This window comes from Tamandua tetradactyla, chromosome 8 (assembly GCF_023851605.1).
Source record: "Tamandua tetradactyla isolate mTamTet1 chromosome 8, mTamTet1.pri, whole genome shotgun sequence".
In the NCBI taxonomy this organism is placed as follows: Eukaryota; Metazoa; Chordata; class Mammalia; order Pilosa; family Myrmecophagidae; genus Tamandua; species Tamandua tetradactyla.
Genome location: NC_135334.1, coordinates 103,157,823 through 103,185,675, shown reverse-complemented (window position 1 = coordinate 103,185,675; position 27,853 = coordinate 103,157,823). Strand labels below are relative to the sequence as shown.

At 34.3% G+C, this 27,853-nt stretch overlaps 1 protein-coding gene across 1 annotated transcript; it reads left to right on the top strand.

Annotated features, from left to right (window-relative positions):
• On the top strand, positions 1 to 27,852 carry CCDC34 (coiled-coil domain containing 34). Its single transcript, XM_077114263.1, has 6 exons — positions 1 to 422; positions 6,218 to 6,356; positions 11,977 to 12,084; positions 24,435 to 24,593; positions 25,220 to 25,361; positions 27,345 to 27,852. The coding sequence occupies exons 1-6, from the start codon at positions 76 to 78 to the stop codon at positions 27,557 to 27,559; spliced, it is 1,110 nt and encodes a 369-aa protein (XP_076970378.1). The 5' UTR covers positions 1 to 75; the 3' UTR covers positions 27,560 to 27,852.
• Position 27,853: the final 1 nt, after the last annotated feature.

Below are 27,853 nucleotides of genomic sequence, written 5' to 3'. Positions count from 1 at the left end.
GGGTCCGACGCGCGCGAGGCCTGCTGGGATAGCGCCTCTCCGCCGCGTCTCCGCCGGTTTGAACTTGGCGGGCCAATGTGGGCGGCGGAGTGGCAGGGGGCTGCTTCTCTCCCTCCCCACACCCATCTCCCGGCGGACCTCTGGCCCAGGTCACGGCCCTTCTCGGGCTCCTTTTCCGTCCTCATGGCGGGCGCCCGGGAGCAGGGCCTGGAGATGGTTACGGTGTCCGTGTACTCGCCGTCGCCGTCCCTCAGCTGCAGCGATTCCACCATGTCGCTGTTGTCTCCCCTCCGCCACCAGAGCTTCCTATTTAACGAGGATGACCGTGACGGGGAGGATGAAGAAGACGCGGACGAAGAGCCTCATGACTCAGAGGCCGAGGTGGCGAGTCTGAGAGGAATGAAGTTGCAGGGGTGCGCCAGGTAAACCGGAGGCCGCTGGGCCCATACAGCCCTTCTCGATTAGACCCTTCTCCTGCCCGCCAAACACACTCCCGTCTTCCACCTCAGCTGCAGCGGAGGCGTCCGCACCCTGAGGTGCTGCTCGTTTTTGCAGATAATAAGAATCCTGAGCCAGTCCGTAGCGATAACTACAGCTTTTCTATGATTTTTAAACCCCTTTCCTAAAAATATGATTGCCACAATCTCACTTCCGCACGATCTCACTTCCAAGAAAAACGCACTCAAACACAAAATTTTGCAGATATTTCAGGAGTTTTATAAGTTCTCAGAAGCCCAATTGTGGATTCTATAACTCATACCCAAACCCAAAGTCGTCCAAAACCTTAAAGCTAAAGCTTGCTTTACTTGTAGCTTAGTAGTACCTGTGGTTATTTTGGAAACAAACAAAAAATCTCTATCTTTCAAGTGAAGTTCATTGTAATTGGCAGTGCACTTTTTATATAAGGAGCTGATAGGAACTGAAACAGAAGTTAGAGATGTTAATCTCAGCGTCCAGAGACAACCTTGGGTCTGATCTGAGGACTTACCAACAGTGGAATAGAAGTCATTGAATCAAAGAATGTTGGAACCAAAGGCATTATTTAAGCTATCTTAATTTATTTCTGCAGTTACTCAGCAGAAGTTTATTATGTGCTGTATGCTAAATACTAAACTCCATAAGTAAGATAGACGTGGTCTCTGTCCTCCAGGAAATAAAACCTAGATCAGTTGCTCATTTTATAGATAACAAAACTGCAGCTCAGCATACAAATAAGAAGTCTGATTCAAAAGCATACACCTAATTATTATCAGAGCTGGGCCTAGTACTGAGGTGTACCAATCAGATTCCCTCTTCTCTGTATTACATATTTGTAAAGAAATAGAAGCAAAGGACCTGTCTGCAGGAATACCTTTTATTGAAGACAGTCTCAAATAATGCAGGTCCATTCTGAAACAGGCTCATCACATCATTTTCAGAAAGCGTCTCACAGGTTCCTAACTGTCAAACTATGCAAAGTATAGTACAAGTGATCTAAGAAATACAGACCAAAGAACACGCGTTTTAAGTATAAACAGTGAGATAGTCCCCTTCAGCGTAAGGCATTCAGACCCAGTGGAAATAGAACTGTATGAAGTGACCCATATACACGGTTACAAGATTAAGTCTTTTAAGGGTGAAAAGTCAAGGAAATACACCGTTGGAATAAAAATCAGAAAGCATTATCGAGCAAACCACTTATCCAGACTGGTTGTAACAGACCTTCTCAGATCAACCTGATAGTAAAATTTAATAGTAGAATTAGAGATTCAGGAGTTCATTTTCATCTGGGCCTCCAAAGCAATTTTTTGAATCTGAATTGTTCCCAAAGTTTTTTTTTTAAATAATGTTTTTAGATTTGGGAAATTACTATCCAAAAGCATAACCAACAGGACTGAACAAAGGAAACAGTTTGGTGGTCTGAGCAGTGGGCCACGTATCAGCTTCCAAGAATCAAATCTGATTAAATGGAGCCACCAGGGAAAAAGCTGGAGAATATTTGTATTCCACCTTAACCAACACCTGAGTTGGTAGTACCCTAGGGCTAAGGCTGCCTTCTTTATCATAGTTCGGTCTTTGCAAATGAAAGGAATAGGTGGGATGTGAGACTAGAAAGAGAATGCAGGAATCCTCAGGCCTTATGTGTGGCAAGGGTTAGATCCCTGTCAAGTATTCAGGTGCTGAATGAAATGTGCTATTTCCCACCTCCTAGAGATCAGGTAAGATATAGTGATTAGTCTTCAAATGCTTCAGAAAACCTGGCACTTTTTTTTTACTTACTTTTTGTAAAAGATTAGTGTTTAGAAAACTTCCTCAATCCTCCTCCCTACTTCTAACCTTTAGTTGGTGCTTCGGAGAGTATAGTGGGTGTTGGGATGAGGAAAACAGGCAGCTCTAGTTCTGGACTATGAGCATCCTCCTTGTGGAGCAAAGAACAAACCTCTCTCCCTCCAAAAGCTGTTTTGAATCTTATGCCTTTTCTCTACCCTTCAGCTGCCAGTGATTTGACTGGCAAAGGTATTAAGGTAAAGTATCTTTGAGCTAGAATCAGGCATGAACTGCACGTGGTGAATATGAGCTGGAGGTATTTTAGGTATTAATACAGTCTTGGTTAGAGGATCCATTGAACTTCAAGTATATTGTACAGGACTGAGATAAAATTCAAAGTTGACTGCAGACAAAGTATTTTCCTAGAGGTTTATAGTAGGTTTTTGGAACTGCTATTTGTCTTTTCAACTTTATCTTGGTTTTTATATATCCATTTTTCCCCCATTATATATTTATTTTTACTCATCTGTCCATACGTAGATAAGAGGAGCATTAGACACAAGGTTTTCACAATTACAGTCACACTGTGTAAACTATATCATTATACAATCATCTTCAAGAAACATGGCTACTGCAGCACAGTTCTACAGATTCAGGCACTTCCATCTAGTCTGTCTAATACACCTTAAACTAAAAAGGGGATATCTATATAATGCGTAAGAATAACCTCCAGGATAACCTCCCGACTCTATTTGAAATCTGTCAGGCACTGACACTTTATTTTGTCTCATTTCACTCTTCCCCCTTTCAGTCAAGAAGGTTTTCTCAGTCCCTTGATGCTGAGTCCCAGCTCATTCTAGTATTTCTGTCCCACATTGCCAGGGAGGTTTACACCCCTGGGAGTCCTGTCCCATATAGAGAGGGGAAGGGCAGTGAGTTGGCTTGCCGTGTTGTCTGATAGAGAGATAGGCTACATCTGAGCAACAGCAGGTACTCTGGGAATGACTCTTAGGCCTAATTTTAAGTATGCTTAGCCTATCCTTGGCGGGTATAAGTTTCATATGAAGAAACCCCGAGACAAAGGGCTCAGCCTATTTATTTTGTTGTCCTCACTACTTGCGAAAGTATCAGGAATTCTCCAAATGGGAAAGTTGGATTTTCCCCTTCTCACCATTCCCCAAGGAAACTTTGCAAATACTTCTTTTATATTTCCATTTATATGTATCTTCACTAGGATATATATTTATTTGGAAAACTATGCCTTAATAAATATGTTGGTCATAAATGATTGTTTATCAAGCCTCTTTTTGTTTATGGGTAGAGCTTAGTATGTACACCAAACATTCTGAACTCATTTGTTAAAAGTGGTAAGGCAAGAAATTTAATACTTAGAGTGTAAACTTCAAAAATAAAATTAATCTCACTGATTTCTTCTTTCAACAAGCATTTTTTAGGAAACTGCCATTTTCTAGACCCTATGCAAAAATGAGTTAAGACATGTTTTTGGTTTTTAAGGAATTCATGTTCTGTGGCAGAGATGTACAAGTGGCAGAAAACCCAAGGCACTTGATCCAGACTTTTTGCAGAGGGTTTTACTGCAAGGCAATAAAGATAATGCTTGAGTTGATTTTTTTTTTTTTTTTTTTTTTGCGTGGGCAGGCACTGGGAGTTGAACCCAGTCTCTGGCATGGCAGGCTAGAACTCTGCCTGCTCAGCCACTGTGGCCCGCTCCTGAGTTGAATTTTAAGGGAAAAAAGGAGTTAGCTGTAATAACAATAATCTACATGTACTAAGTACTTACTGAGTATCCAGAACTCTACTAAGTGCTTTGACATGGACTGCCACTCAAAAGTACCTATGAGGTAGCTACTACTGTCTTCCATTTTACAGTTGAGAAAATGGAAACTTAAAGAAGTAAAAAAAAAAAAAAACATACACAGAGTTACACAGTTAGAAAAAAATAAGTACAAGTTCACATCCAGGCTGTCTTAGCCAAATGCAAGTTTGTAATCTGACCGTGTGTGAATGTGGCAGAAAAGACTTTCAGGCATGTGCAAAGCGCAGAAGCATAAGGGGGTGGTAGGATCATCTACCTGTAGGAATTAGCTTGACTGAAATGTAGGACCAGGACCAGGCATTGGTGAAACGAGAGAGAGGACAAATAGGTGGGATATTATGCTAAGGAGTTTGCATTTCATCCTGTGGGCAGAAGAATCACTGAAGAATTTGAAATGGGGGCCGATATGATGGTAGGATGCTTATGCAGGATAACTCTGGCAACTGTGTGGAATATGATTTGAAATAGTAATATGGGAGGGAGAGAAGCTTATTTCCAGATAGTGGCTGTAAGATTGGACAATAGAGGATTGACATGGGAGGTAGTGGGAACCACAAGTGAAGGGAAAACAAGTGTAGTCAAAGATCTGGGTTTCTGGCTTGAGTAGGCAGATCTTGTGTCTATAACTAAAGTAGGATTATAAGAGGAAGCGCAAAATGTTTCTTGGGAAAGCAGGTGCTGGGTGGTGGTAGATGATTAGTTGTGTATTAGAGTTGTTTGTGTTTGATACATACAGTGGAGCTGTCTGTCAGGTAGTTGTGTTTGATACAAACAATGGAGCTGTCTGTCAGGTAGTTGGAAACACATGTCTGGAGCTTGAAAAGGTCTAGCTTGGAATTATTGTTCTGATCATTATCAGCATCTAGTGATAGTTTAGAGTGTGGGAGTAGTCTAGTCTATAAGAGGAAGAAGGAAAGGCATGTCTAACAAACTAACAAACTCAACAGTGTCTCTTTTCCAGTAGAATACAAATTTTATGAGGGCATGAATGAATTAAAAAATACAGCAACAGGACAAAAACAAGTAAACTGAAGTTGTAAGGTAGGGAAAATTTAGGCATGACAGAGGCAATTAGTTGCTAAAGACAGGAATGTTAGAGACAAAGAGGAGCTGAGTCTGAATAACCTAGTCTCTAGAACTGCCTTGGGTCCTCAACAACCTTTCTTTCCATTGGTCCTGATGGTTCAGAATTTCCTAAAATTCATGCAGCTTTTGTATGTGGCCAAGCCCCTGTGTTCTTTACTTATGTACTTACAGTACCCTTCCATGTTTTATCACTAGCTTGTTTAAGTAGTTCTTTTCTTTATACCCAGTATGAACAGATGGACGGAAGGTGCATGGTGCAGATGGAAGCAACCGGACTGGGGAGTCTTGTAGGCCTTGTCTAAGAATCTAGAGAAAGGGAGTCAACCAAAATGTTTAAGAAGAAAAGGGCCATATGTTTTGATTTTGGTAACTTTTTATTTGAAAACCATTTCAGACCTACCTAAAAGTTGAAAGGAGAGTATAAAGAACTGTTCACCCTTAATCCAGATTCCCTAATTGTTGACCCCTTGGCTTTATGATTCTTTCTGTATATATGCATATTCGTTTCTTCCTGAGCCATGTAAAAGTGTTAATTGCCAACATGATGTCCCTTTGTTTCTAACTACTTCAGTGTGTTAAGAACAAGAACATTCTTTTACATAACTGGAATACAGTTATCAAAATCAGAAAATTAGCATTGTTGCGGTACTGTTATCCAATCGTTTGTTCAGTAATATCCTAGAAAGAAAGAAAGGATAGGAAGAAAGGAAAGGGAACAGAAAAGTCTTCCAAGTTCTGATCAGGATTATGCGTTGTCATTAGTTGTCTAGATATAAAATGTTTAGGGAAAAAAAATTGTTGGCATTGAGGCATTTGGACCGGTTGTGGGTTTTTAAATAATGTGGTTTAAGAAAATGAAGGAATTCAAAGACATCTTGATGGGTTAACTAATTTAAATATTGGCCTTCCTTGTCATGATTTTTTGTATATGTATTTACATAAAATTAATTCATATATGTTGATTTATAAAACATATACAGCAGAGTGATTTTGACTAGTAAGCCGAAGAGTTTCATGTACAATTGCTACAGAATCCTGTCTTTGTAGCAGTGAGGTTGAATCAGAAGATAGCCAAGAAGAACAAAAACAGGTGTGCTTACCAGAAAGCAGTCTGACACCATGGGAAGTGTGGTTTGTTGGCAAAGAAAAAGAAGAACGTGACCGTCTGCAGCAGAAAGCTCTAGAGGTAAAACTGCTCTTTCCTTTTTATTTAATCCGTGAGCTCACAAGGTAGAGCTGGTTTTGAAATTAAAATGCTAACATTATTTTCCCCTAAGACAAACATTTGCTGTATTAGCTTATTATATAAATATTAATAACTCTTATTATAGTTATATGTGTTCATTTTAAGAATCATTTGGAAAATATAGATGAGCATAATTAAGAAAATTAAAATCTGTAGTCCTACCACCTGAAGATAACTTGTTAATATTATGTTACATAGCCTTCTAAAAGTTCTTCTGTATACATTTTTGTATATATTTATTTGTCCATATATTTATATATATATATATATATATATATAGAGAGAGAGAGAGAGAGAGAGAGAGAGATATTGAGGCTTCATCAAATGCACAGTTAACTAAGGTAAATTCAACTGTATACACTCAGTAAATTTTTTCAGAAAAAGAGAGAAAAACAAAAATTGAAATAGAGAGGAATCTACTGCCTAAAGAGCATGTTCCTAGAGTGAGTACGTGCAGGGAGATGGGTGTCTGCCCACTTTTCAAGGTGTTTCAGTTTCTCCCTGACTCACTTATGGACATTTCTCTGTGTGTGATTTCTGTATATTAAAATATGGAATTTTTGTGTAGAACGTGAATCCTGTATATGTCAACTACTTCATTGGGATCTCAACTAAAACAACAAGAGATCTAATTTTTTTTCATGCATAGTTTTGACTTCAGACAATTTTTGACTCACGTAGTACTTGAAAACCTAAGCCCTATGATGTAGTGGGTTGTATCACTATCTGAATTCTCACTATCTAAACTTAAAAAGCAAATCATTTTAGATACATTTTCACATAAATTCCTCACTCCTTGAACTCTTACTAGTTGCTGTATAAGATTTAGCAGCCAAACATATTTGGATAATTTGGTATCCCTCAGTGTCTGAACTCACTAACTGAATTTTCCTTGTCCAAACACAGGAATCCAACAGATTTGGGTGGTGAGGGATAGTTGTTTTTAATGAAATAATGTCAAACTATTTTGTAAACTGTTTTTTTTCTCCCTGTTACGTATTAATGTATTTCCATATCATTACATTGTTTTACAGCATCATTTTAAATAGCTGCAAAATATTTTATTAAAAATGGTTAAAATGTCTTAATATATATTAAAATATATTTAACTGATTCAGTATTGTTTGATATTAAAGTTTATTCTAACCTATTAGTAACTGTGTTGCTAAAAATCCCTCAGAACTAAAGATTTGCCAATATCCACGACTTTCCTTGGAATACATTTTTCACATGTGTTTTAAAATTATGGTTTTAATTCTTTGAAGGGTATCAAACCAAGAAGGTAGTCACATGTTCAGAAAGTTTAGCGTAATTCAAATGATTGTGAAAACTGGTGCATTCTACCATTTCCCAATTCCATGATACTCAGTATTGTAGAGTGCAAATTTATTCCTGGAAAAGTGTATGGTAAAAGTAGTAGCACTTGTTTCCACAGTGCTTGAGAAGGTCCTCAATGGTTTGGTGTCAGGCAGGCTTTATGAAAGTCCTAGTTCCAACCTTTTTTACTTGCTGAGTAATCTCAGGCAAGCTATTTAAATTTCTAAATTTCTATTTTCTCATCTTAACAAAAGGAGAAAATAATACCTGTGTCACAGGATTTTTGTGAGATTGAATGAAATAGTGTATAAACATGGCTTGTTTTGTTTTTATTTGTATTATTATGTAAATCATTGATATTCATGGCTTTTAAAGCTTTTTCATTTATGTTCAGAATTAATGTATATTATTAGGACCCCAGACTTTTGTACTTATCTTATCTCAACCTCAAGTTTTAACATTATTCTCTCCATTATTTAGTGAAGTGGCTTTCAGAATGTTTATTTGCAATGAGATTTTAACTTTGCTTCATGTCAAACGCAAACACATACTTTTGCACATACATACATATCTGAGATAATATTTTAACTATGTATAATTCGCCAGTATTGTATTCTCTTCTTTGGAGTTCAGTTTATGGTATTTGGCTTTGTATTTAGCCTTGCTGGAAGTGAAATGTTACGTTAAGAAAAGGAAGATCACTTCAAGTTGTTTTTAGAGCCAGCATAAAAAGAAAAACAACTGATTAATTTACAGAAAATGAATGGGATTCCTGGGCTTTGGAGTTACACAGAACTAGGCTGAAATTTTAGCTCTGTCATTCTAACTCTGTGGCTTTAAGAAAGCTATTTAACTCTTCTGAGCTTCAGATCTTTATTAGATAGCCATTAGAGAGGCAATAGTGGAGTGGTTAAAAGCATAAATTCTTGACCCATACTTCCTACATTCAAAATTTGGACCATGGGCAAACCTCTCTGAGCCCTGATTAGCTACTGAAGATACATTATGAAAACAGGTTAAAATAAAGAATGTAAAGTCCCTACCAAAATGATTAAGCATACAGCAGATTATAATTATTTGTAGTTTAGTTGAGATTTGAAAACCTTTCCTGTATTTCTAGCTTGACATTTCTTATGGCTACTTCGTTGCTCACTTTGAAACAATTAAAACATTTTAATGGTATAAATTATGCCAGGGACATCATAATATATGGGCCAACTGCTCAACTATTAAAAGCTCATTTTGTTGTGAGATTTACATTCTTCTCATGCCTTTCACTTTGTTTTATTTTCTAAGTCATGCTTTCCTTATATTTCCATACTTATTTATTGTATTCCTTAATTTGTTTATAAATCATGTCATTAAAATCACATATTTTTAACTGTAAGGAACAATTGATCTCAAGTCCCTATTAAAGCTAAAATGCATGCGTGCCGGAGAAATAGTTTTGCCATGGTTTCATTTAGTGCAGAGCTGGGACTGGAATCCAATTCTTTTGACTTCAATTTAAGTGCTTTTTCCATGTCACAAAGATATATTTTAGGAATAAGTGTATCAGACTTAGTATTTATTTTTGAAGTTATCCTTCCCTTTTTATTTTCTTCCTTTAAAATTTAAAGGATAAAATTAAAAGAAAACTTAAAGAATACAGTTGTATCACTAAAAATATCACCAGTGCTCATAAATTCAATTTTAGCAGCTATTTAGATTTGTTTCAAACCTGTCTGTGGGATTAAGTTAAAAAATTCTTGAAACCCATAAAAATTACCTGCTTACAAACTTTTTACATTTATAACCATTGTTGATATCATACTTATGGTAAATGTTGAACATCAATAGTATGAAAAAACATAGCAGTTTTGTATGCTGTAAATTTTATTTCATTTTTATTATTATTTAAAAAAATTCTTTAGCAGCCTGCCCTAAATTTTTATAGCCTTTGGCTAATTCTAATTTTTAGCATTTGCTTTAACATTTAAGTACAGTCTGTTCTAAGTTATAAAAATTATCTAGTATTTACTCTATGGGAAAATAGCTATAATCCTGTTGAAATTCATTGGTGAACCAGGAGACAGTGTCAGGGCCTTGGAAGAGAAGGCTCCAGCTGTGTCCCAGAAGAAGCTCGCCTTCATGGTGAACAGGTGGAGTCATTCAGCATGGGAAGATCTAAGAGGGGCCAGTCTTGGAGAAGGGAGGGGTGGGCCTCAGTGTGCAATAATGTATATTCCGGGTTGACAAATTACTTGAGCAGATATCCTGAGATTAGATTTGGGCCAATGGTAGCATCTTCTATGCACTTTTTGACCCTTCCTCCTTTAACTACTATATCAATATTAGCTAAGATTTATGAACTATAGAACAGGAGCACCAAGTCTGATTTTGTTTTCTGATTCTTTGAGTTCAGTTATATAGTGTGAAGAATCTTGAAAAGGCACACAAGAGTAATTAATCGTAATCATATCTTTACTTGTATGTTTAAATAATTTTCTTGAAAATAAAATTATTCTAACTCAGGACTATTTTAGAAAAATCTGAATATACAATTGCCAGGTCTATATCTAGCCTATCACTGTGTTATTTTTTTTTTTGTATATTTGTAGTGTGTTTGTATTCCCATCTTATTTCCTGACACAGTATCAGACCTCTTACAATTCATGTACTAACTCCCTCAAAATAGTTCTGATCCCTTCAAATGCAGTCCTCAACCTTTATCATCATAAGCTCTAAGTCATCCCTTTTGCCATGTATTACTGCTTCATAGTGTCTAGTTGTTGGGTTTTTTTTTTTTTTTTTTTTTGCCATCTCAAAAGAGCTTTCTCTATCTGGTTAGCACCACATTCTGATTTTCTACTGCCTACCTTAACTCCTCCCATCTCTGCCTTCTAGTCCAGTCAACTCCTTACTGGACCAGATTACCTTGGTACACGTGTTTTTCCCCTTTCCTATGTTTTCTTTCCTTTCCCTTCCCTTCTTCGAACTCCTACTATGCACAATACAATGTATTAATCCTTTGGTGTATGTAAAATAATCTTAGATCAGGGAGTTCTGTAATTTGATCTTCTGTTTCTCAGTTCTTTCTAGCTCCATAATAGGCACTCTATAAATATATATTGAGTGAGTAATCAAGGAATAGCAGCTGCAGAGGTAGTGAATAATCCTTAAACCCAAGATGGCTATTTTCCTTGTTGGGGTATAGTGTTTAAGAATTGGAGGACTTTTCATAGTGAGTGAGGGCAACTATTTTCTATGCAGCAGAATTAGAATGAGAGGTCTTGGGAGACAGGAATCCTGGGAGCAGTTCTAAAGTGCAAAAGATATGTTCTTAATGTATCTTCATTTATGATACTAGAATTGGTTTGAGAGTAGAAAAAATGTCCTTCCAACTACTGTCCAACCCCAGGTAGAGAGATCTTTGGAAAAGTAAGGAGTGGGGACCAATGGGAGATCTGTAAAAGTATCTGATTCTTAGTGTCTAAGGAGAGAGAAAAAAATAACCAGTAATTATTATGGTAGTACAGTCCTAGAAGTCTAGTTTGAACAGCATTCTCAACTAATGCAGTAATTTAACTGATGAGTGACAGAGTGGTGGCATTCAGCTTGTAGTTTTATTTGGCCATACCCTCCACATTCTTTCTTCTGAGGAAATGCCCAAACGTGTAGATTCGAGTGACAGCAAGGCAGTTAAACAATCTGGGATATGAATGTGGTTTTGTTTTATACTCCAGCAGCTATAAAATCAGTTTTAAAAAATCTAGGTTCTTTTTCCCTAAAGAAAGTTGAATGGAATCTTCACATTTCTTCTTTGGTGTAAATCTGAATTAAATTTTTAATTTATGAATTATTTAATTCCTATCCTTTCTCTTAAACCAATAATCTAAAAGCTTTTTATAACTCTAAAAAAAGTTGGAATTCTCTTGAGCTTCTGCCAGTAGCTTACAGTGATGCCAAAGTTTATGTGTGGGAAAGTTGATTTCAATGAGGGTAATTTAGCTGAAGTTTAGTCTAAGAAACTAGTGTTTTGCTGCCAAGCAATTATTTGCATTTCTACAAAATGACTTATACTTTTTACCAGTGCTTTCTTTCATCATAGAGTAGTTACTTAAGTAAGTTAATGTCACTAATGGTATATTTTCTCTAAAGGAAATTATAATCATGTTTAACTTCGTTAACCTCAGCATTTAAAAAAAATGTGACTTAGGTACTTGCTATTAAATGTTGCTTTTTATTTAAATAAAATCCACAGGAATTAAATCAACAACTAGAAAAGAGAAAAGAAATAGAAGAACGTGAAAAAAGAAAAATAATTGCTGAAGAAAAGCACAAGGAATGGGTTCAGAAAAAGAACCAACAGGTAAGGAGAAAAAAAATATCCCCTGATATGCCTTTGGAAAGAGTTTCTTCCCATTACTTCTCATTTCCAAGGTTTTTCTTATATTTCTCTTGGATTCTTTTCTCTCTGGTTTGTCCCTCCCCCCACCCCACCCCCCCGACGCTTCTCATGGACATCATCAAGGCTCTGTCTTCTTCCCTCTACCATCAGTTTTCTCCCTTTTCCCTGTGTGGCTTCCACTAGTACCTGCAGGCTGTCGCCAAATCTGTATCTCCAGGCCTGGCGTTTGGACTCTTAGATTTCTGTCTGTTAGTTCTACTGGTACCTATGAACCTGCAAATCTAAAACAGCATTTTATTGCCCATTCTCCCTCCATAGAACTGTTCTCTTAACTCCCTGTTATTATTATTAATATCTTCTCAGTCACCCAGACATAACCAGAATTCTTCTGTCGTTGTTGGTCACCCCTTCCTTGTAAGCACCATAAGGGCAGGAATTTTTGCCTCTTTTGTTCAGTTTTCCAGCAACTAGATGTCCCCAAATATTTGTTGAATGAATGAGTCCACCCTCTGAGTCTCTGCTGGACTAATCTTCCTGAAGAAGGCCCCAGTTCAAAAATTATTTTTCATGGTTCCCTACTGTGAATAAGGTTTTAACAGCTCTTTCTTGGCTGGTAGAATTCCTTTTCTCTGATCTAAACTTCCATTTCAGCCATATCTCTTACCCCTTTTTCCCTTTATTCTATGCTGTTACTTACTCTTGGAATTCTTTTGGGAGCATACCTAGGATAATCATGACACATCTGCTTGGAGTATTAGTTTTATTGGAAATTTTTGAGAGGAAAAATCTTGTTTTTATATTAAAAGAAGCACAAATATATAATGGGAGTAGAACATAAATTTTTTTTTTATTTTTAAAATACTTTTATTGAGAAATTTTTGCAAATATGTAGTCCATCCATAGTATACAATCCATGGCTCACAATATCATCACATAGTTAGTTGTGTATTCATCACCATGATAATTTTTAGAATGTCTGCATCACTCCAGAAAAATAAAAAGAAAAAACTGATATATCCCATACCCCTTACCCTTCCCTCTCATTGACCACTAGTATTTCAGTCTACCCAATTTTTTTTACCCTTTATCCCCCTGCTATTATTTATTTATTTTCCATCCTTATTTTCCCACTCATCTGTCCATACCTTGCATATAAGCATCAGACACAAGGTTTTCACAATCACATGGTCACATAGTAACACAGCTATATAGGTATAAATCATCTTTGAGAGTCAAGACTGCTGGAACACAGTTCAATAGTTTCAGGTACATCTCTCTAGCAAGAACATAAATTTTATGTTATTTTTAGGATATACAGTAGATTTCAAAGAAGTTTTAAACTTTGAGCTGCATTTCCTTGTCCAGAGGTTATATGTTCATGAGAAATTTTGAGAATAGTCTGTTCTTACTTTGTCTCACTTTTGTGTTTTTATATAACTTTATAGCACGGACTTTCATCATATCTTCTACCCTACCTTACCCTTTACCAAAACATTTTACTCAAAACATTTCCTGCATGAAGCTTTGCTGATCACATACTAAAAATTACCTTTCCTTTTCTGAAACTTTGCATTTTGCACTATCTTTATAGCATTTTATCATTTAGTGCATTTTTTTATTGTATATGTTTTATTGCTGTTGTGTATTATGCATATGCCTTCACTCCCCTTAAGAAAATATTTTAAGACCTTTAAGAACAAGAATTATATTTTATATTACTTTTTTCCATTAAAAATCTAGCATAATGCTTTGCATACAGTAAGCATGTGTTAATTGAATGAGTGAACATTATTTTCTATTCAATTTTAATACATTCCTATATTATATCACAAATCAGAAATTTAAAAAATAATCATCTAGTTGTTAACTTAGTTTCTGTTGTGACTTTTTTGGGTACATATTTAGAAGGTATTGATTTTATTATTATTATTTAACTTTACGAATTTAGACAAATATTTACATTGAGGACAAAATTTTTTTTTTAGTTCTAATTTTTGTCCTTCACTGTTATTGGCTCTAATACACAGTGGTATTAATTTGAGCACTGTTTTATGTAAATCATTCCAGTAAATTTAGGATGACATAGCATCAGCATCAAGGTATGGTATAAGAAGAAAATTTGTTAGACTCGCGTCTAAAGTTACTCATGTAACTTTAAAAGTGCATGTTTCTTACTTCAGAAGTAAATTATTTTCTTATATTAAGTTTGCTTCATCCCATAACACAAGAATTTTTTTTCTGAATGAATGCCAAAATCAAAATGTCTGTGTGACCATTACTAAGCTTTGGGTGATACTTTTTATAAATTTATAACTAAAACACAAAGTAGTTTTTACATGTGCAGAATTATACACTGTCCTCTAAAAGCCTCTCTTATCTTCTAGCTCCATTAAGCTAACTTTACCATGCCTATCAAGCATAGTTATTGTTTGTCTAAGAATATAAGATACTCCTGGGAGATGATATTCACTCTGTTTAATTAGTGAAAGTAGACCTAATCCAATTATTTGAGATTTTTTTTTCATTTGGAGGGAAATGGCTTGCCCTGACATAAATCACAATAAAAAATAATTGAAAGCAAGATTCCATGAGGTTAAGAATAGTGCAAAAATGAATCCTGAGAAACTAGATTTTACGTATTTTCTAGAATTCTTGTGCATGTTAGGAATAATTGATTACTTTAATTTTTTTTCCTTTAAATCCTATCAGACTTCCTATTTCTACTTCAGTTACATTTACCTCCATTTATAAGACTGCTCTCCTGGTTCTTCTCTTCCTTCTGGCATCTAGTTTTTTCCCTCCTCTGTTTACGTTTCTTGGTGTGTGGTCCTCCATTGCCTCCAGCTTCATTCACATTTTAGCTGTATCTGTGACCGTTATTTTCTCCAGGCCATTTTCACTCTGTTCTATCAAAACCTCAGACAGAAAGGATTTATGCCTCCATTAGCAAAGTTAGTTTCTTGTAATATGACTGTAAATTCTTAAGTCCTTTTAAATAAATGGTTTATCTCATTTGGTTGTCTTGCATCTGTGTTGTCATACTGATTTATTTTCTAGATTTTTTACAGTGTGTTTTCAAATATTTTGTAAAAGGGTTTTTATTTTTTGTGCTTTAGAATTATGTAAAATAAAAATTGCTTTTTAATTCTCAAAGTGGGAACTGCTTTTTTAATGTAAATAAATTAATTCAGACTAATAAACTGTATGATTCATAACACTGTCCCCATCATTCATGCATTCAATAAATGTTTATGCAACTGTTTTTATGTTCCAGGCATTATTCGAGGACCAGAATGGAAAGTCAGAAATTTTAAATAGTCTCCTTTAGTTACAAGAAACAAAGGTTCCATTACGGTACCATTTTAAGAAAAAGGAGATTTATTGTTGTGGTCTATGTGGTGTTGAACTTGGAGTGCCAAAAAATCTTAAGCTACTTAGGGACTGACTACTCACTCTCTTGGTACTTTTTTCTGAATGTCGCTCTGTTCTCCTCTTGTTAACTAGATGCATTATTCTCTCTTCTCTATTTTGCATCTTACAGAGACCCTGTCTGATTTTTAAAAATCAACTTTGAGGTACAATTTTTGTAAAATAAAATGCAGTTTGATGAGTTTTGATTAACTTGTATACTCTTTTAACCACCACTGTAGCCAAAATACAAAACATTTCCATCTTTCCACAAAGTTCCTGTGTGCCATTTTGCAGTCTGCACCTATTTCACCTGTCCCCAACCAGCCCCAGCACCAAGGAAACCACTAATTTGCTTTTCCTGTAGATAAGATTTGCCTTTTTTTTTCAGAATTCCATATAAATAGCCTTATCGAGTATTTGCTCTTGTGTTATGCTTCTTTTGTTTTGAAATTATTCTGCTAGTAGATGTTCCCTTTTATTGCTGAGTTGTATTCTGTAGAAATACCACAAATTGTTCACTAATTGATGGACAGTTAAGCTGTCTAGTTTTAGAGTATTAGGAATAAAATTCTATCACCGTTCATGTACAAGTCTTCTTGTGGACATTTATTTGTTTTCATTTCTTTTGGGTAAATACCAAGGAGCTGAATTGCTTGGTTTGTGTGGTATGTGTTTAACTTTATAAGAAACTGCTAAACTGCTTTCTAAAGTATTTCTGCTATTTTACATTTCCACTACCATCGAATGAAAATTCCAGTTGTTCCACATCCTCTCCAAACTTGATATTGTTAGTCTTTTTCATTTTTATTCTAGTGAGTATGTAGTGTTGTTTTAGTTTGCATTGCCCTGAGGTCTAATGATCTTTAGCATCCTTTCATGAACTTCTTCACCATTTCTTCATCTCATTTGTGAAGTATTGATTCAAATCTTTTGCCCATTTTTTTGAAGGGGTTGTGTGTTTTATTAAGTTGGAAGAGTACTATATATTCAAGTTACAAGTCCTTTGCCAAATATATATATATATTTCTTCCCAGTCTGTGGCTTCCCATTTAATTTTTCTTAATGGTCTTTTTCAAAGAGCAGAAGTTTGTAGTTTTCTGGTAGTTCAACATTTCAAATTTTTTTCTTATATAGGTTGTGTTTATGTCCTATGATGAAGTGTTTGCCTACCCCAAGATTGTAAAAAAAAATCTCCTTTGTTTTCTTCTAGGAGTTTTATAACTTTAACTTTTTTTTACCCATATGGCTATTTCCAGTTAATTTTAATATATGATATAAGGATAAATGTTCAATTTTTTTTTTTTGCATATGTACATCCAATAGTTCCAACATTTGTTGAAAAACTGATCCTTTCCCTGTTAGATTACCTTGGCACCTATTTTAGTCTGCTAAAGCTGCCAGAAGGCAGCAACTCAGAGATGGGATTGGCTTTTAATAAAAGGGGATTTATTTAGTTAAAAGCTTACAGTTCTTCAGAGGAAAGACAGCTAGCTTTCATGTGAGGTTCTCTGTTACACTGGAAGGCATAGGGCAATGTCTGTTGGCCTTCTCTCCTGGCTTCTGGGTTCTGGGTTCTGAAGCCTTTCCCTTTCCCCGATGCAATTCCTTTCTGCATCTCCAAAAATCTAAACTGAGCTGCGAGTGCTAAGATAAGGCTGATCTGCTAGGGCTGTGTTGCGTTGACCTCTCTTAAATCTCCAGCTAATTAAATTAAACATCACTCACTGAGGAAGGCACTCATGTTAGCCTACTGCAGATGTAATTGGCCATAAATGAATTTCACGTGCTAATGATTCACATCCACAGCAACAGAACTAGGCACCATCCACCTGGCCAAGTTGACACCTGAACCTAACTACCACAGCACTTTTGTTAAAATCAACGGACCATATATGCGTGGGTCTATTTCTGAACTTTATTCTGTTTCATTGATCTATATATCCTTACGCCAATACCTTATTTGCTAATTACTGTAGCTTTATATTTCTTGAATTTATAATTCTTGAAATCAGATTGTGCATTATCCAACTTATTTTCTTTTTCAAAATTGTTTTGGCTATTCTTCATCTTTCCATATGCATTTTAGAATCAATTTCCTTCATAATGCTTGCTTAAATAGTGTCTGGCACTGTTGTCACTGCATTAAATATATATAGATCATTTTGGAGAAAATTGCCATATAAATAATATGTAATAAACTTGTTTTTTCTGTCCATTTATTTAGGTCTTAAACTTCTCTCAGCAATGTTTTTAGTTTTCAATATATAGGTATTACACAAATCTTTTGTTAAATTTGACTATTAAGTATTTCATGTTTATGGTGGTGAGAGCAGATGTTTTATCTTATACCTAATATCATCTTTTACTTTCTGTGTCTAGTTTTGATGTCAGGGTACTTCTGAACTTCTAAAACAAGCTTGGATGTGTTACCTTTTATCTACTTTCTAAAATGATTTTTATGTAGGACTTGGTATTATTTCTTCCTTTAATATGAGATAGTTTACCAGTGAAGCCATCACGGGTTTGAGTTTTCTTTGTAGGAAGATTTTAAATTCTGAATTCAGTTGCTTTTACAAGTAAAGTGTTATTCTGATACTATGTTTCTTTTTAAATCAATTTTAGGAAGTGATATATTTCAAGGGATTTTGACATCTCATCTAAGTTGTTGAATTTATTGGCATAAAGTTGTTTTTCACATTCTCTCATTTTAATGTCTGTACATCTGTGGTGATGTTCCCTCTTTCATTGCTGATATTGGTTATCTGAATCTTTTTTTTTCTTTTGGTTTCATTAATATTTTTCTATTTGTTTTATCTTATTTTCTTGTCTTCTCTCTTTATTTCCTTTTTTTTTTTTCTAAGTTAAGTTTTATTTTGGTCTTTTTTCTCTAGCTTAAGTTGCAAGCTTAAATAATTGATTTTAGACCTTTCTCCCCCTTATCATTGCTTTAACTGCATACCACAATTTTTGATGTAGTATATTTTTATTTTCATTCACTTCAAAATGTTTTCTAATTTCTTGTCATTTGCTCTTTGACCCATGGGTTGTTTTTTGTTTGATTGGTTGTTTGATTTCTGAGTATTTGCAGAGTTTCCAGGTATCTTTCTGGTACTGATTTCTAATTTAATTCCATTTCAGAGAACAATTTCTCTGTGATTTTAGTCCTTTTAAACCTCTGATGGCTAGTTTTATGGCACAGGATATAGTCTTGGTTAGTGTTGTGTGTGTTCTTGAAAGAACAAGTATTCTGTAGTTGTTCAATATAGAGTTCTATATATTTAGTTAGATCAAGCTGGTTGATAAATTGTTCAACTCTTTTTTTTTTTATCATTACTGATATTCTGTTGGCTTCTTCTATTAATTTCCAAAAGTGGGGTGATGAAGTCTTCAGCTCATATTGTCAGTTTTCTTTATCTTCTGTCAATTCAGTCAGCTTTGGTTTTTTTTTTCAACGTGGGCAGGCACTGGGAAACAAACCTGGGTCTCTGACATGGCAGGAGAGAACTCTGCCATTGAGCCACTATTGCATTGACCTCAGTCAGTTTTTATTTCGTGTGTTTTGAAGCTTTGTTATTAGGTGCATGTACTTTTATGATTATTATGTCTTTTTGAGGAAAGGACTGTTTTAATATTATAAAATGTCCCTCTTATCAATCTACATTTTCTGGTATTAATATAGCCAGAAATGAACCAATCCAGCTTTCTTATGATTAATGTTTATACATATACCTTTTTCCACTATTACGGTCAACCTAAATGTGTTTGAATATCCAATCTGGCAATCTTTGTCTTTTAATTATGTTAGATGCAGTTATCCGTGTGGTTGTGTTTAAGCCTACCTTCTTGCTATTTGTTTTCTATTTGTACCACCTTTGCTTTTTTTCTTCCTTTCTTAGTTTCCTGCCCTCATGTGGATTAAATGTGTGATTTTTAATATATCACTTTATCTCCATTATTGCCTTCTTAGCTATGCTTTTTGCTTTATTTTTTGGTGTTTTTTAATATATACTTTAGCATATCATTATCCATATTCAAATAGTATCAGACCATTCACTGTGTAATATAAAACACTTACGTATTTGTACTTCCATTTCTCTTCTCCTGTTTGCTCTGTGCTATTTTTGTCAAATGTTTTACTACTGTATATGTTATTGTAATATATTGTTGGAGCTTTTCCTTCTTTAAAAGAAATTAAAACAAGAGAAAAGAAAGGTCCTTTATTTTCAGTGTTTCTAGCCTTCAGTTTATAGCTACATATTTTCAGCTGGTATCATTTATTCCATTTGACCAGTTCTTTTTCATACCTTATAGTGCAGGTCTTCTGGCAACCAGTTCTCTAAGCTTTTGTTTTTCTCAAAAAGCTTTATTTTGCCTTCAGTTTTAAAGAATATTTTTATTGGATATAATATTCTTGGTTGATAGTTATTTAAATTCTTTTTCACCACCTTAAATATGTCATTCCATTGTCTTCTGACTTTCATATTGCTGAGAGAAAATCTGTGTATTCTTGTCTTGGTTTCTCTATATGTAATATGTTTCTCCTACTGCGTTTAAGATTCCTCTTAATTTTCCTCAGCAATGTGATTACAATGTACTTTGGTGTATGTATTTCCTTTTATGTGCTAGGGGTTTATTGTGCTTCTTAGATCTCTGGATATATATAGTTTTCATCAAATTTAGGCCATTATTTTTTTCAAATATCTTTTTCTGTCCCTCTGTGCCTCCTGGGAGTCCAGTTACATTTATGTTAGATGACTTGATATTTTCCCATAGGTCAGTGAGGCTCTGTTCATTTTTTTTCCCCTGTGTTGCAGTTTACATAGGTTTTGTTGTTATATCATCAGGTTCACTGATCTTTCCTTCAGTGCCAAATCTGTTGATATTCTCATCTAATAAAATTTTTATTTCAGATATTATATTTTTCATTTCCAGCATTTCATTTGACATTATTTATATGCCATTTCTATCATTATGCTCATGCTTTCCTCTACATTTTTTAGAGTGGTTCTAAAATCCTTATCTGCTAATTTCATAATATTTTTCCATTTCTGCACCTTTTTTTTTTTTTGCTGAATTTTCTCCTAGTACTGTTTCACATTTTCCTCTTCTGTGCATATCTACTAATTTTGATGGACTGCTGTATTGTGTTGTCTCCCTTTGTTCTGGTAGGCATTTAAGTTACTTCTGAATCAGTTTAATATTTTTGTCATTTTTTTTTTTTAAGTTTCCTAAGTTTGTTAGAATGTGTTAGAATGGACTTTACTCTTAGACTAGTATAGCCCTACTAAGATAGCTGGGTATTCAGGGAAGATTCTCTGCTCTCATTGGTCATAGTCAAAATTCCTCCCAGCCTGGTGTGAGCTCTGGGGATTTTTTTAGCTAAAGCTCACCAGTCTTTCTTTCCCTGACCTCATGAAGTTTCACCACAGAAGACTCAAGGGAATACAGACCTATTTTCTGGAACTGCTTTTCTGCACATCTCTGTCTGGTAGCCTTTTTAAAAAAAAATTTCCAGCTATTTCAGCCTCCGCAAACTCTTAATATTTGTGTCCTCAACTCAGTGAGACTGTTGTACTCGGCTTGGGATTCTTCCCCTTTCCCTGTGATCTGGAAACTGTCTGCAGCTAGGAATGCAGCAATGGGCAAGGCTTATTTGTAGGAATAGCAAGGGAGAAATTGTATGACCCTGTGGGAGGCATTTGCAGAATGTGTAGCTAGTAAGAGGACCTGAAAATACCAGAATGGAGTTCAAGTGAATCTTCTCTTTTTTCATGTTCCATATGGCTGGGAACTGAAGATAAATAAAAGACATCTGGTTCCAAATTATTAGGGATTCATATATTTAAAACTTTTACGTATTATTGATAAGGCTGATGCAGAATCCTAATAAATTGACTTTGTCAAAGCTTTAAGTTGTTTAAATCTGGTTAGTAACATTTTAAAAGGTTTTGTAGTTTAAATGTACATTTAAACTCAGACACACAATTTGATCATGTATAGGAAACTTGTAGTGAGTGGTTCACTACACATCTTTCATAACAAAATAAAGGGTTTTTATTAGAAGCATACACAAGTAATAAATGGGAAAAATTTGCCTCTTATTCACTTTTTTCCTTGTGTTTGTACATTGTCCATTAAAAATAAAAATTTTGCCACCGTTATTGGTATCCTCTTTTGACTTCTCAGTTAAAAACTTGTCTTCATTATTTGAATTACTGCTGCCACATCATTTCCTTTTTTCCCATGTACTATCTTTCCTTGCCCTTCTTTTAATACCTATGTGTATTTCCTAACTCATACATGATAGCCAAAATATCTCTTCCCTTCTTATCCCCAAATCCCAACATTTTACCCCTGTTCCTTCTCTTTGTTTTTCCTAGTGACTAATATTTTTCTTTATACCACAAGTTTTCTGCTGTTTCCTGAAGATAGGAGGAGAATCATGGCTTCAGGTTATATAAGACAAGAATATAACTCTTTTCAGAATCCCTACATTGCTTGAAGATTGAATTAGTTTCTCCTAGAGTGTGCATTAAAAAAAAAATTTTTGAATGCTTTGCTAGTCCTCATCAGCATTTACCATCTGTGTCCTGTGGTACCTAGTGACCCCTAACAGGTGGTTAAGAAAATAAGGATTCTATCTTCAGGTAAGTCTGTAAAGTTCTGGGTGGAAAAACATTAAGCTTTTTTTTTCTTTTTCTTTTTTCTATAGCAATCTCAAAATATCCATCATGAATCTCTAAGAGAAGGATAGAGTATGAATTATTTCCCAAATGTAATTGATTAGAGACCCTTACGGAACTTTGTTAACAATGATTAAGTATTTTCTTGAGGGACTCTGTAATCTGTAGATCATAGTTGAGAAACATTGCTAAACATAATTTTATGTTCCATTTATGTAGTGTGAGAATATTTGAGAACAGTTATGGACTTGAGCTATCAAATTCAACTTCATAATTTTATAAATATTCCTATCCAGGCAGCAAATGTTTTATTTGTTTGTTTGCTTTTAGACTTCTGTCTCCTTCATTTACTTATTACATTAAATAAAGTTTGAGATAGATAAAATCAAGAACACTTACTCTCTCAATTTTCTTATATTTCTTACAGATAGTTTACTGCCTGCAAATACATCAGTCTTCTAAAAGTGAATTTATAGGTTAGCCTATTGAGAAATAAAAAAGCATCTTCTAGTGAAGTGGTTAAAGGTCAGACTCTGGAAACAGACCTCCGGACTTCACGTCCCTGATCTGCCACTAATATCTGTGTGACCTTAGGCAAATTACTTCACTGCTTTGTGCCTCTGTTTCTTTGTTTGAAAATGGGAATAATAATAATAATAGTATCTACCTTATATGGTGATTGTGAAAAGTAAATGACATAGTACATGCATATAAAGAACGTAGAACAATATCAAGTATAATCCGTGCTCAATAAATGTTAGATGTTATAACTAAAAACCATTTAGGGACTAGAAGACTTCTTGATGAGGTGGAGGAAAGTCATGAGTCAGAGGTGATATGTGCCAAGATCTTTCTCAATTTATACATTTTTTTTAATAAGGTGAAATTTTAAAATCCACTACTGTTTCCATGAATATTGAGTTCTCAGCTTGAAAAGATTCCTTTCTGCAGCTATTGGCTGCCCAGCAAGCAGTAACTTGGAAAATGACTAGTGCTTTGATTTTTAAGAACTGCTTTTACAGAAGAAGACATATATTTGCATATACCTGATGTTTGTTGGGTGTTAATTGAATTGCTTATATTAAAATATTTTGTAAGAGGCTTTCAAGGGAAGAGTTTGTTTCCTAGGCTCAGGGTTTTTTTGCCTCATGAAAGGTGATATACATGGCATTTGTATTGCATATACTCTTTATGCCTTATAGATGATTTTCTACAGAGAGCTAGCTATACCGTTTAGAAGTTACCTGTCGTGGTGGATTATCTTTTGAAAAAGAAAGGAAAAAACATTAGGATAGTAGTCTGTATGAGGGGGTCTGCTAGCTTTTTCTTCAAAGTGCCAGATAATAAATGTTTTAGACTTTGTGGGGCATACCATCTCTATTGCAACTATTCAGCTTTGCTGGTATAGTGTGAAAGCAGCCATAGATAAAAGAAAAATATGTAAAGAAATGGGTGTGTCCATGTTCCAATAAAACTTTATAATAAATACAGGTGGCTGGTGGACCAGTTTTGTCCTGCAGACTTTGGTTTGCCAACCCTCCATCTATGTAAGATATAAGAATTACACTGCCAGATTTTTACTTGTATGGGTCATAGTAGCAATATTTAATGGACCAAAATGTTAATTATTTGTCCTTCTATAATTCACTTATGGAAAAGATTTATCCAAGTATTTGTATTGGCAAACTGTCAAGAAAATATGTACATATATGACTCCTAGGTTAGAATGAAGGTAGACATCCATTAAAAACACCAATATTCATAAAAATCTAACAGATTGTAATCCTTATTCACTAATTTAATCAATAAATCATTATTGAGTTCCTATTGTGTACCCAGCACTGTTCCAGGCTCTGGGTGTACTTTGATGAGCAATACCTTTGTCACTGTCCTTATGAAACTTATAATCCTGGTGGTAGACTAAACTTGAACAGATAATTGCAGGCATGTTATATATTTTCTTTCTTTTTTTTTTCTCACATGGTCAGGTACCGGGAATCGAACCTGGGTTTCTGGCATGGCAGGCGAGAATTCTGCCTGCTGAGCCACTGTGGCCCCCCTGTTATATATTTTCTTAAGCCATATTGTGCCAACCACTGTACTGCCACCTATTTTAATAAATAACCTAAGTTTAACAAACTACTGTATATAATAAAATTTCTTGGTATAAGGATAATTAAAAGTATTAAAATTAAAACCCCTCCTTTTTTATTTAAGAAAAGGAAAGAAAGGGAGCAACAAATTAATAAAGAAATGGAGGAAAAAGCAGCAAAGGAACTCCAGAGAGAACGTTTGCAAGAAAAAGCAAAAGAAAAATATCAAGAATGGTTAAAGAAAAAAAATGCTGAAGAATGTGAGAAGAAGAAAAAAGAAAAGGTACTTTTATTAGAATGACGAGTTGGAATACATGGCTTTGGTTTTCATGTGTGCTGATTATATTTTAGAAAAAATATCTGTTAGAAAATTGACACTATCAGCATAAGGTTAAGTGCATGAACCTACCCTATTTATTATATTGTAAGCTTCAAAAACGAAAACGCATTTGTGTTTTCTTAGGTTGAGACATACTGATTAGCCATTTGATATTTTTGTTGTGCTTAAAATTTTCTCTTATTATTGTTTTTAAATATTTCTTGATGAACTTTTATGGAAAGTCTTATTACTTTATTGTAAATTACTATGCTTTTAAAACCTCAGATTGCTTTTTTATTTTATTTTATTTATTTATTTATTTATTTATTTTTAATTTTTTTTTTTTAATTTTTTTTGGAGGCACGGACGGGGTGCGAAGCTTTTTTATTTTTTAATTTGATGTCTTACTGTTATTCAGACACAGGCACCTTAATGTTAAATTTTGCCCACATATTACAAAAATATGATTCATTTTTTATGGCCAGTAAGCAGTTAGGCTGGAAAACTGTTTGGGGAAAAATCAGTAGAATTTGAGTGGCACTTTTAGTAACAGAATATCCCTGGAAATTATTTCTTCTTGTCATTTTGAGGAAAAAGAAAAACAACGGCAAGCTGAATTACAGGAAAAAAAGGAAATAGCAGAAAAAAAGTTTAAGGAATGGTTGGAAAATGCAAAAAATAAACCTCGTCCAGCTGCAAAAAGCTATGGTTATGCCAATGGAAAACTTACAGGTTGGTTTTTATGTTAGTGGCTTATGTAAATATGGTTTGCAAAAGCAAGTATTATACATTTAGTTTCCTTTGATAGAAATAGAAATGTATAAAAATTATTTTTCTTTCAAATTACAATTCTCCATAACATTATATATGTAACACACTATGTTGTATGGTGGTATTATACATTTTCTTACATTTCTTGGATGATAAAACTTTCTTTACTCTGTTCCTATGGTGTTACTACAAATTTATTATCATTCCCCATAAATCAGGTATTTATTATTTTCATAAAGGTAGCAATGGTTACAAAACTCAAACTAGTGCTTTAAGTTAATGGTTTCTAACATTAAAATAAAAGTAAAATTTTCTCACATTTCCTGGGTGATGAAACCTTAACTAGGACATGATTAATGGGTTATTTTATTTCCCCCTTCTTCTAATCCTCTCTAAGTCAAAGCTCCCAATGTCTTTGGCACATTTCTTTTCCAGTATGGACCACTAGACAGCACATGAACCAGACACAAAACTGGTTGGCCTTTAGACTTGGTTATAAATGGCAATGCATGTTTTTCTTTGTGCTTCATGTTGGAAGCTCATACCTTGCTGACAGCTTCCTTTACTTGTTTAAGTGATTTATTATTAAAAATACTCCCATTTTATTTTGTTCACACAATAGAACATATTCCAGACTTTGCTTTGACCACCTTGGTGAAATGTGTGTTGACATATCTTTGCAGTCAAAATGGGCTGCCAATGTCTAAATGACACATTCCTGCTGTCAGGATTTAGGCCCGTCTTATATGTCACAGAGATCATCCATTACAGCTTCCGAGCATGGTCTTCTTCCTTTTTTTTCTTTCTTGTTTGAAATAAGGGCAATAATTAAGCTGTGGTTTAATCAAGTGATTAGAGGATAAAGTTAAAATTTTAGGTGGGAATATACATTTTGACTAAAAGTGAATTGCTAAAATGGATTATTTTATTATTATTATTTTTTTTTTGCAGTTTAATTCTAACAAGCAGTTTATTTGCCTACAAATGCTCTTCTGCTCTTAGGTTTCTATTCTTTTTTTCCTTATCATTTTTTAAAATTCTGAAATAAATGAATTTATTGGTTTATAGTGACTAGAGGATTTGTATATGATTTGCAAAATATTCCTTCATGCAGTTAGTTACTAGGTGTCAGACATCACTATTCGTTAAATACCTCATGTGCATTCCAGTAGGAGAGTGCTTCCTGATTAGTAATTGAAATTACAGTGATATCATGAAATCTTAACTGTTTTCAGTGACAGTAATTCAGAACTTCAAATGTGCTTGTATCCAAGAATTTTGATTCATTTTTGCTATATAAACAAAATAAAAATTTTTCTGTAAACTTTGATGTCTGATGAACAGAACCTAACTGCACAATGAATAGTTTCACAAATTGGGTTTTGTTCAATTTAAAGATTTTGAAATTAATCTCTTAATACAATTTAAAAACTTTGTGTGAGGTTGTTGCTGTTATTTTTGTTCTTTGTATGCTGTATGCCTGGGGTCACATTTCATTATTTTCCCGTGTGTCTATCCCATTATTGCAGCAGCATTTGTTCAATTTTTGTTTGTATTTCTTTGTTTGCTTGTTTGTTTGTTTTTGGGAAGTGCATGGATTGGGAATCAAACCCAGGTCTCCCATGGCAGGCAAGAATTCTACCACTGAACTACCCTTACACTCCTGTGTGAGTTTATTTATATAGGTATTAACATTAATATTTTTTAATTGTTATAACTATTATTATATTTAATATTTACTTTAATATCAATCTTATTTTGAAATGCTTTATTTCTTTGGAAATATTCAAGAGTTCAAGTTTTAAGTAAGACACATGGTTTATCAATGATATTTTGCCTTCTTATTTTTAACATTTTTCTAGGGATTTAAAAATAAGTAGTTTTTTAATCTCAAGTTTCTTTTCTTGTTTTGTTCTGTTTTTATTTTTGTTTTAATACTTTTAGGTTTTTACAGCGGAAATTCCTATCCAGAACCAGCTTTTTATAATCCAGTTCCATGGAAACCAATTTATATGCCTCCTCTGAAAGAAGCTAAGGATCTATCAGGAAAGAAGAATAAAAGACCTGTGATAAGTCAGCCACAAAGGTCATCATCTCTGGTAATCCATAAAGCCAGAAGCACTCTTTGCCTTGGAACTCTGTGCAAAATTCAAAGATAGCATATGTGAGAAATAGCATGTTTTCACTTGGTGCTATTTAGTTTTTAAATCAGAAATCATTTTCTACTGCTTAAACAGTAGCTTAATATTTGATGTAATAATTGAGGAGTTCCAATTTTTGCATATGTGTATGGAGTCCTTAGAATTAATTGAAAAAGATAGTTATACATTTTGATTTTTATAACTGTTTCAAGGTTGATTTTTGGTATGTTTTTCAAGATAAGTAACTGAACATCTAATTAAGAATTGTATTTGTATTTACCTTATATTAAAACTACCGTTATACCAGTAAAA